Genomic DNA, 10,707 nt, shown 5'->3' with positions numbered 1-10,707 from the left:
TATATATATGTCTTTTATAATAATTTTGATGATAATTTATGTCTTTCAATTAAACCAAGAAACTATCAGGTTTAAAAACAAAACGGACAACCCAAGATGCAGATGCTTTGGGAGGGTGACTTGCCGCTCATGCTCAGTTTAAAGCTGGGTTTCTAGCTACTAATTTCAAGAGAATAACATTTAGATGCGATATCCTGTGCACAGTGTGATCCTTAGGTTCAGTCAGACACCGATGTGTGAGGGCCAGGTGTGCTTCAGGGGCAGAGCTGCTTGCCCAGCCAGAGTGAAGCCAGGGGTTCTGTCCTCAGCACCAGGAAAGCAACAACAAGAGCCGTGATGGGAGATTTGGGTAGGGGCTGGTGTATTATCCTGGAGTGAATGGCCTGCTTGGAAGTTAGTTCTTCTGGACTCTGCAGGGGACACCGCCTTGTGCTGGTTTCTTGCTTCTCCTGGGACAAGAGAACATCTGTGTATTCTCCTGTCACATTGTCCCTCACAGCCCAGGCCTTCTGCTCTTCCTGGCCACCCATCCAGCTGCAGAGCCAGCCCTCTGCTGTGGGGCCACACAGGCTCTCGGAGGTGCCCAGATGATCCCCACGCTTCTCTTTCTGCTGCATTTGACTCGTGATATTGAAACCCGCATGTCGAAGGCCTTGCCTCCGGCCCTGCAGCACAAGGAGGCCCACAGCCACAGTCTTCCCAGACTCTGAGCTTGAAAACCCCACCGGCCACCTCTCCTGTTCCCGGCCTCTGGTTTCTGAGGTCCTCCCCAGAGGTGCAGAGTGAGGGGGGTTGGGTTCAGGGGTGGGGGTTGATGCGGGACATCCCTTCTCTGGCTGCCCGTCCCACACACCTTGCCCCAGCCTGATGGGGTCTCCTGTTGCTCCAGGAGAAGGTGGAGATGCAGCGGCAGCGCTTCAGGTTGGAGTTTGAGAAGCACCGCGGCTTTCTGGCTCTTGAAGAGCAGCTGCAGCTGCGGAGGCTGGAGGAGGAGGAGAGAGCCACCCTGCAGAGACTGCGGGACAGTAAGGACCAGCTGGCCCAGCACAGCAAGGCCCTCAAGGAGCTGGCAGAGGAGCTGGAGGAGAGGTGCCAGCGCCCAGCCCTGGGGCTGCTGGAGGTGAGGTGGCCTCAGGAGGCCAGGCCCACAGAGGCTGAGGGGATGGGGACAAGCCTTGGCATGGGACACGAAGGTACCCAGCTCTCTAGGACAGAGCTCAGCAGTACTTCCTTAGAAGGCATCTTACGACCGAATACTGGGCCCTGAGTCAGGAGGAACCCAGAGGACCATTTAGCTCATGCAAAAGACAAAAACTTCAATACGTGATGAGTTAAAATTAATTATTTATGGAATCATGAACAGCTGGGGCAAGGATAAGCTGCGCCATTCTGGCTGAGAAACCGTCTTTTGTCAAAGGTGATATTGCTGATTTTCATGAATGTTCAACCCCCAAAGCTTCTGGCAGCCCATTTCATGGAAAATAGCCAGAAGTATGAGCAGTGCTTCACCTAGTCCAGCTTGAAATTCCCGTGTTAAGTCCTAAGGGGAGTGTATAGTGGGAGTGTATGGACTCCCATGCAGATTTCTCAATCTTTTAGGACTTCAGAGCAGCCTTTTTAAAGTTTTAATTGGAGACAGGGTCTCACTCAGAGGCTCAGGCTGGCCTTGAACCGCTCCCTCCTGCCCCAGCCTCCCCAGGGTCTGGGGTCACAGACACGGCCATTCCGCCCCACAGGTGTTGTTCACAGGGTCGCCTGCAAGAGAAATTCATTCACCTGGTACTTTTCTCTGTACCTTGCCCCAGTGACAGATGAGGATTCTAACCTAAAAGAGAGTGCAGATCCCCACTGAGCAGCTGGCCCACAGTGTCCCAACTGACTCGCCTCTGGACACTGCAAGTTCCAGACACATAAACCTAGTTGCTGTCCTGGGACATTTGCAAACACAGTTGTCAATATTGTGGCATCTGATGGGGAATCACTAAGTAACTGCATGAAACTCTTTTATCTACCAAGCACTTTATTTAATCTGCCCATTCTATCTCCATTACCAATGTCATGGCTGTGCTCATTTCCTAATGAGTAAACAGAGAGCCAGAAAGAAATTAATTTTTCAAGTATAGGTGGCAAGTAAGCACAGGAACGTTGGCATTTCAAAAATAATATTCACTGCATTATCTCAGATAACATCTCATTTAAAATGAGTATTTCTTTGTACCATATAAATGTTAAAATGGTTTATAGTACAAATCATAGTAAGAATATAGTCTTACATAATTTTTGTCTGTGTCCTCTCTCTTTCTTCTCTGATACCAATGATCTTCATTTTACCCCACTGGCCAAGACCCAGGCCGATCATGTCCATAAAGGACAAGGCAAATGGTTTCCCTGCATTCATGCCTTATTGAAATTTGTCTGACTGTTGGCCACTTTTAGGGAAGAAGACAAGTGTGTTGGAGGTGACCTTTTTGTTACCTGATTTGAGATACACTGTTGTTGGATAGTAATGACTTCCTTTCTTATCTCCTTAGACAGTTAGTAGCTTTGTCTGTTGGTTCAGAGAATTCGAATTTGAAGATGACTTTTTCTGGAGTACTGGGACAGAACACAGGGCCCTGTTCAAGTCAGGGAAGCCCTCGACCATGAGCGATATGCCCAGTCCCAGGATCTATGCCGTACTTATATCTGTTCCTCGAGTAAATTCCGAAAACATGTAGGATTTTTACCCTAATTCCATCTGTATAAAATGCAGAATGTAACTGTTAAAATAGCCCAACAACCAGAGCTATCAGTTGACAATCCATAGTTCATGGATAGGTTTCATGGGAATTAATATAAACTTTGTGTAGTCTGACTCTGTTCTAATTATATTCCTGATTTTTAAATTTGAGAGTCATGTGAGAATTCAATTATAGCCTTTTTTGCCTTTAATTAACAGAGATTCACTGTCACCTGCAGTCTTATGTTGCTTGTTAATTATTTCCAGTACGTTCTAAAGACATTTTCGTGATGTGTCCCCAGTCAACTGTGGGAAGCACTTACACCTGCTTGTGTCTCTTACTTCCAGGGTGTGCAAGGAGCCCTGAGCCGGTAAGTGTACTTTCCGCTCCAGTGAGGGAGCGGGGGAGGCGGAGAGGGCTGGTGTGGCCATGCTGACATTTCCAGGTTCTCTGCTCTTCTCAGAAGTAAGGCTGTGATGCCGCTGGAACCAGAGACCATCCCCATGGAGCTGAAGACCCCATGTCGCATCCCTGGCATGCGGGAAATGTTGAGGAGATTCCAAGGTGGGTGGAGCCCTGGAGCCTGGGAACTGATGCTGAGAGTGTGGGGCTTACTGCTGCCCTTACTGCCCTGGCCTGTGGCCACAGCAGAGCAGCCACAGCAGAGCCTCAGGTCTCTGAGACTCACTGTGTGAGTGTGCTCTCATATGCGAGTGAACTCTCAGGGTGTCGTGGCCTCTCACCTGGGGCCCAGCCTGGCAGACCTCCAGCTCCTTCCCGGGTACAATGCGTCAGCCCTGCCCAGCAGAACATGTGGGTGTCTCCCTCTAGGAGTCGATCAGTTCTCCAGGGTTGCCCCGCTGGCTCCCACTCACTCTATTCTGACCCTGTCCACCTGCAGGCATCATCGAATCCCACAGGTTGAGGGCCTGGTCCTGCAAAGCTGTGCCCTGCTTCAGGAGCAAGGAACAAGCAGGCTGTGGCTTGTGCCTCTGACCAGCCAACTGCAAAGCAGCTTTCCCAGGACCCGCTCTATGAGCGCGGTTTGTTTGCTAGAGCAGCCCCCAGAACTCAGACCCTACTCACACTTGGTCAGTTATTGTACAGCGTGTTGCAGAGGATGGGGACCAACAGCCGGGTGGAGGAAACCAATAGGGTTGGTGTGGGGAGGGGCAACACGCCCTCTCTGGGTGCTCCTTGCAGGATCTCCTTGTGTGCCGCCACTGGCAAGCTCTGTCTTTGGGTTTATGGAGGCTTCATTCAGCAGGCATGACCAGTGACACCACTGGCCACTGCTGGCCCCTGGAGCTTCAGCCCCTACTCTCCTCCCAGAGGTAGGGGGATGTTGGACTGAAGGTTCTATCCCTTTAATCCCAAGGGGTTTCTCTGGAAACCAGACCCATCCTGAGGTCATCTAGGCCTCCAAGCACCAGCCATCTCACTAGCATGCAAAAGAGTCCCTTGTCTCAGGACTTTTGGGAACTGGTGTGTCAGGACCTAGGACATAGACCAAAAATATACTGCACTCTCTCACCATGACTCATGCACTGCCCTTGGCCTTCCTGAGGATTTCAGTGTCAGGCTGTGAAGGGGTGGAGCAGTGCACCTGCCTGCAGGAAGGGGGAGGGGACATTTGTGCACAATCCGAGCGGATGCCAGTCAGGGACACCCAGAGGGTCTGCACAAAATGGCTTTGTTCACCCAATCATGTTGTTCTTTAAAATGGTGACGATTCAATATTTTTACTATTTCCTTTTAAAATTTACTTTGCACCACATAATACAAACTGTGGCTTCCCAGGGACAGTCCTGTCCTGTAATGAGAAAACCTACCTCAGTTGTAGCACCCAGTGACCCCCCCCACCCCGTTTGGTGGACAGGTGAACATACACTAGCCATGTGACTTGATGAGGGCCTTCGCAGCACACCCCCAGACTCTGTCACCTCCTATGCTTTTCCTTTTTACCGAATGAAATAGTTAGTGAATGAATCCAGCCCATGCTGCCTGGTTTATGCTGCCCTTTCTACCAGTGGAGTGAATCATTGAAGAACAAAAGCAAATCAAATGTGCTATGACCCGTGATTCACGGTACAAATACTGACTTCAGTTACCCAGGCACATGGCTATGAGGAGAGGACAGGGACTTCTGGAGAGTGTGATTTGATGCATGTTAATAATTATAATAATAGAAAGAAAAATCTGCCTGACGGGGAGAGGAGCAGAGCGTCGGGCAGCAGGAAGTGCGGCAGGTGTGCTGGGACTGTGAGGACAGGATGGTGAGGGAGCCCAGGGGGAGGGCAAGGAGGACAAGGATGCAGCAGGGCTGGAGAGGTGGGCTGCTTCTGTGAGCAGCACTCAGTGGGAGAGCACAGGGTGTCCCTGGTCAGGACTGACTGGCCTTGTGTGCACATCATCCGGGTGCTTTATTGTGATGAATTAAAGGCACCAAGACAGCAGCTGGTGTCCTTTATCACTGTTCAGTGACAGATGAGTGTAGGTACCCCCAGTGTTGGTATGAAAGGTGCCAGATGGCCACATCCTTGGCCAGCCATGGAAGCGGAGCTGCTGGGATCTGCTCCTGGATGAGCTGTGTTTTGTGGTGAGAGGAGAGTGAAGAGGACCCATGGTCTTGGACCCCGAGAACTGCCACACAAAATGGCTGGTTGTGCTGATGGCCATGCTGCAGGCAAGGCCCACGAAGGGCAACTGGTTTGGGGCAGGTTGGCAGATACTTAGCATCCAAAACTGGCCAGGGAGGCAGATGAGTTCACAATAAGGACCTTCAGGGGAGAGGCCAGGCTGGCAACACGCACTGCAATCAGTAGCAGAGGACTGGAGTTGACTGGAGAGTTGAGTGAGCCAACCTAGGACCACAGGGCTTGAGCCGAGAAAGAAGTCCCCAACTTGGCACTGCAGCTTGTCCTGGGGCAGTGAAGGAGGAGAGGGGACACCAAGATGGAGGGAAGCATGGGCGCTGGTGAGTCTGGAAAAGAGCAGGAGTCTCTCCAGGACAGTCAGGTCCTCATGGTGTCTACCAACACAGGACCGTCCATTCACCACCCTGGTGGCTGCTGGGCATGTGGGCAGGACAGTTTGCTGTGCATAATGGCCCCATTACCCTTGACAGCCAAAGCTCTTTCACAGATTTCTTTGGCTAACAATGGAGCTGAGCATTGTGCATATTAAATGAGCCCTGCAGTTCCCCACCCCACCAGCCACATTCCAGGCTGGTATTTGCTTCCTGTGGAGTTGGGAAATCAGGTACAGTCTTTGAATCTCCTCATCAATATTGTGAGGTGGTAGTAACCACATTAAGGGTGGCTTCCTAACCTGGTTTGGTGGCACATTCCTGTAATCCCAGCAGCTGGGGAAGCTGAGGCAGGAGGATCATGAGTTCAAAGCCAGCTTCAACAATGGCAAGGTGCTAAGCAACTCAGTGAGACCCTGTCTCTAAATAAAATACAAAATAGGACTGGGGATGTGACTCAGCGGTTGAGTGCCCTGAGTTCAAGCCCTGATACAAAAAAAAAAAAGAAGAAGAAGAAGAAGGTGGCTTCCTGATTTAACATAGGTAATAAACACACAGAGCCTAGTGATGTGGCCAGTCAGGTTTAGGTATCCATAGAAGTTCATGATGTGTGGCTTGAAGATGAATTGGACTAGTACAAGTAGTAATTGTTTTTGCCATGACCTTAAGGTCTATTAATGAATTTACTACCTTTGAGTGCTTACAAGGAAGTACTCTGGTTTTGATGTAGATGCATTTGCCTACTATGTATGTGAGTCAATCCTGCATCAGTCTTGCTGGGACTCCACAGTACATGTTAGATGGTCCTCCTGTTGTGGAACCAATCACTACAAACAGCCACTTTAGACCACACCCACTAGTTAGCTCACAGGTCCAAAGATCAGACTTGCAGGTGGGAGTAGCTGACTCCCTTGCTTGGGTTAGGGTTTCTGAAGGCCAAAATCAAGGACTGAGTCTCTCTGAGGAGTCTGGGGAAGGACTTTCCAGCTGGAGTTCCCTGCAGCTGCAACGCCATGGTCCTTGTTTTCCTGCAAGCCATTATTTGGGGCCACTCTGCTCCAGAGCCTCTCACCTTCCTCTCATGTGACCCTCCCCACCTTCCACCCTGGCAAGGCTGTATCAGAGCCAAGTCTAAGACTCTCTTCTGGCACCATCCTGATAGCTAGAGGACTTTCTAGTTTTAAAGGGCTTGTGGGATTAGGTCAGACCCTCCCAGATAGCCTCTGTTGTCCTAGAATGTCACATAATCATGAAGGTAATAACACCAGGGCATGGAGGTCAGGGCATCTAGTGTACAATTCCCCCAACCACAGTTACACCACTTTGAAAGTAGTGAATTTCATATTAATGATATTATCTTATACAATCCCCAAGCAGTTTATAATTTCATGCTAAGCGCAGATGATCCTAAGTGCACCCAGGAGCTCTGGGTGCAGATGAAAAGGTGCCTTCCACTGGGCGTTTGGCTTCCCAGCAAGCTGACAGCAGCGCTGTTCTAATGGCCTGGTCATGCCAAGGCCTCCCTGGGCGCCCCAGCAGGTTGAAGACTTGCTCAGACCCTGGAGAAAGGCCTATTTCTTGGGCAGTCTGAGAGGGTGTTGCCAACGCTCACCCCCGGGGGCATCTAGTCCTTCCCGTGCATTCACGTGTCCCACCACTCTCTGCAGTGGACGTGAAGCTGGACCCTTCCACGGCGCACCCCAGCCTCCTGCTGACAGCCGACCTGCGCAGCGTGCAGGACGGGGAGCTGTGGAGGGACGTGCCCCGCAACCCCGAGCGATTCGACACCTGGCCCTGCATCCTGGGCTTGCAGAGCTTCTCATCAGGGAGACACTACTGGGAGGTGGTGGTGGGAGTGCGGGCCGAGTGGGGCCTGGGCGTCTGCCAGGACTCGGTGCAGAGGAAGGGGGAAGCCACGCCGTCCCCGGAGAACGGCGTCTGGGCCCTGTGGCTGCTGCGCGGCTGCGAGTACATGGTGCTGACCTCCCCGTCCGCGCCCCTGCTGCAGCTAGAGCGGCCGCGCCGCATCGGGGTCTTCCTGGACTACGAGGCGGGCGAGGTGTCCTTCTACAACGTCACGGACGGGTCCTACATCTACAGCTTCAGCCAGGTGTCATCGGGTGTCCTCCGGCCCTACTTCTTCGTCTGCGACGAGGCGCCGCTGATCTTGCCACCGATGGCAGAAGAGGAGGCAGAGAACTGGGCATCCGGGGGCCACCCTGACCCTCCTCTCGTGGACGACCTTCAGTCCTGAAGTGCTGTGCTCAGGGTCCTCCCGCAACCTATCCAAGGGCCCTGGAGAGCGGCGGAGGAGGGACATACAGCTTCACCAAGTGCCCAGCTCAGGGCAGCCTCTTGCTCGGGCCTGAGGAGGTTCCTTGAAATCCAAGCAGACAGGAGATGCTGTGTATGCGGGAACATTGGACCTGGAGGGTCTCCTCAAACTATTCCCGGATGGCCCCCCACTTACTCGATGGCTTTTCTTTCAAATTAATAGTCTCGTATTAAAGAGTTCTGTATGTTCGTTATAATTTCCATTCTTTTCAGTGTCTTCTCTCCCAACGCTGAATCTCCGGGCTGAGAGATGGAAACCCTGCAGGGGGCCCGAGCAGGCTGAGGCTCCCTCCCGAGCCCTCCCTCACCTTCCTGGCTGGCTCCTCCTCTGTCTCATTCCTTGCCCCCCCCCCCCTTTTTTTTCCTGGATACCTCTGGTTGTTTAAAGTTTCGTTTCCTTTTACATCAACATATTCAAAATCATCCTTCACAAGTGTGTCTTTATTCTGGGAACAGTTTTTGAGGGTCGTGAAATTCATTGCTCCGACCATAACATGGATTTCGATCTTCTCTCTTTATCTCTGCAAATGTTTGTAAAAGTAGGAATGCCCTAGATATTTGATCCAACTGGTTTTCTTCAGAGTCAGGAGGGACTAAGGAAGGTTTGCATCAGCTTGCCAAAGGGCTGCGCCCATTCATGGGGCCCAGAGGACAGCTGCAGCCTCCTGCCTGCTCTGGGGACTGGCCCCAGGACCACAGCAGGGGTCCTTCCCTCGGGGGTCTCCTGTGCCTGGAACAATTTACTGGCCCTCACAGTATTAGGGTAGGTATTTAAGGTCATGATTGATGTGACTAGTTTAAGTTAACTGTGTTATTTAAATAAAATGGTGACGTTGAAAATGAAATGATAAAAATAACTTACTTTTGAATTATATTCTGTACCTTTCCAACAAAATCCTTTAAAAGTCATTGAAGACCCCCTATTCTGCCACCTTTGTCTTCATTTTTATCTAATATGTAATTGCTAAACAAATATTGTAATATTCTAATGCTAAATGCTTAAATAATGAACAAATATAAATTATGAGCAAATTTAATTAATGTTATCTTGATAATCTATCTAAAGTGTATTCTTCCTTTTTAACTCCATCTCAAAGTTCAAGATGCTTTTTTCTTCCTGGAGATTTCTGCGACTGTCCTTCCCTGGCCTTGCAATCATGTGAATGACAACTTTCTTTTCAGATTCTTAATTGTCTGATGACAAGTAAATGCTTGCCCTCTCTGCCTCTCATTTGCAAACAGAAGAGGTAGAAAGATGTTGTAGAAACCAAGCTGTCTCTGATGTGCAAGCAGTGCAGGGGACAGCTCTGCAGTGCAGCCTTCCCCACCGGGATGACAAAGGCTCTCTGGGGTGAAACCTCCAGGGACCTTGCCATTCTCTGGGACAGGAAGCCTTCTCTGTGGGAAGTGGCAAGTCTACAAGCCTCTGCTCTCTCTGTAGGGTGAAGGGGAGCCTCAGGAACACCCCTGGAACCTGACAGCCTTGTCTCAATAGTGGCCTTGAGACTTGTCACCTCCTGGATTTTATTTTGATTTCTGTGGGCCACTAAATGTCAGTCCTTCTCAGCTCCAGTGTGCTAAGCTTCAGGGATCTCCACAGTTCCTATTGCGACCTCTTCTTCATTCCTTCCAATTCCCTAAGAGGTTCCCACCATTCCCCTGGGATTCTGGCTCATTTCCCGCCAGATCCTCTAAATCCGTATCTAATTCCTGACCTTCTTCATTCTTTCTCCTGAACCTTAGCTTTTCACAGTCAAGTGCCACCGGTCATCAAAATAGATATTCTAGGGGCTGGGGACATAGCTCGGTTGGTAGAATGCTTGCTTTGCATGCACAAGGCCCTGGGTTCAATCCCCAACACCAAAAAAAAAAAAAAAAAAAAAGACATTCTAAGTTCTATATGCCTAAATCTTAACCACAAATATCTCCAGGTCTCCCTGAATGATAAAAAGATATTTAAAGCCCTCCCCTTCTGAAGGGAGGCCTGCTCATTTCTCTGTCACGTAGACCAAACACCTCAGTGACTCCTTTCTGCATTTCACTCTAGCTCCCGTCCCTCAGCGGTAACACCCTGTTGGCTCCCATGGACCAGAGTCCAGTCAGCCCTTCCCCACCCCCATCCTGGTAGTCTGAGCTTCCCCTCCCTCAAGATCACTGGGTTCATCTCACAGTGGTCCCTTCACCTCTGAATGTAGCCCTCATTGCTCTAAGGTTTATTTAAAAAAATTTTTTTTTCCTCTCTTCTCCCCTCTCCCCCTCCCTAACAAGATTTGGAAGACAGTGTCATCTTTTCTTCCCCTAGTTAACTGCCCTTGAACACCTGCTACAGGAAGAGGGTGCCTGCTGAGAATCTGGGAAGTGAGGATCTCCAAAATGTGAATACTAATAGGCCATCAGGGCAACCTGAAGGCCCCCTCCTGGAATGTAACTCTTGAAAAAAAATTTTTTTTAATCTCCTTTGCTAGCAAAGCAATGAAGTTTTTCTTTCCTTTTCCTCAAAACCTTGGCCTCATTATCAAATTGCATTGGAGACAGGGACCGAGGTTTTGGTTACAAATCTTGGCACCCCAGATGGGACCTGAGAAGAAGCCCTGGCTCTGGGTTTCTTGGACAGTCCTGGCACCC

General features: G+C 50.2%; 1 protein-coding gene across 2 annotated transcripts; it reads left to right on the top strand.

The window, feature by feature from the left end:
- The first annotated feature begins 98 nt into the window (after positions 1 to 98).
- LOC124093800 (E3 ubiquitin-protein ligase TRIM58-like) lies at positions 99 to 9,119 on the top strand. Of its 2 annotated transcripts, none has more exons than XM_058579904.1 (4): positions 99 to 1,120; positions 3,068 to 3,090; positions 3,166 to 3,284; positions 7,416 to 9,119. In XM_058579904.1, the coding sequence occupies exons 1-4, from the start codon at positions 902 to 904 to the stop codon at positions 8,000 to 8,002; spliced, it is 948 nt and encodes a 315-aa protein (XP_058435887.1). In that variant the 5' UTR covers positions 99 to 901; the 3' UTR covers positions 8,003 to 9,119. The 2 variants fall into 2 exon arrangements, with proteins under 2 accessions (XP_058435887.1, XP_046302307.1); XM_046446351.2 differs by having other exon boundaries at positions 854 to 1,120; positions 3,184 to 3,284.
- Positions 9,120 to 10,707: the final 1,588 nt, after the last annotated feature.

Source organism: Marmota monax, unplaced genomic scaffold, assembly GCF_021218885.2.
Source record: "Marmota monax isolate L192 unplaced genomic scaffold, Marmota_monax_Labrador192_F-V1.1 WCK01_AAM20220418_F8-fsc01790, whole genome shotgun sequence".
Lineage (NCBI taxonomy): Eukaryota > Metazoa > Chordata > Mammalia > Rodentia > Sciuridae > Marmota > Marmota monax.
The sequence above is the reverse complement of the archived record's forward strand: the minus strand, read 5'-3'. Positions and strand labels throughout refer to the sequence as shown.

Excerpts from the sequence above, each read along its gene's own strand:
- LOC124093800 (XM_058579904.1), top strand. The coding sequence starts at position 902 with ATGCAGCGGCAGCGCTTCAGGTTGGAGTTTGAGAAGCACCGCGGCTTT. Across the intron at positions 3,091-3,165 it reads GTGCAAGGAGCCCTGAGCCG|GTTCTCTGCTCTTCTCAGAA; the intron begins GTAAGTGTACTT and ends TGACATTTCCAG. Across the intron at positions 3,285-7,415 it reads AATGTTGAGGAGATTCCAAG|TGGACGTGAAGCTGGACCCT; the intron begins GTGGGTGGAGCC and ends CACTCTCTGCAG.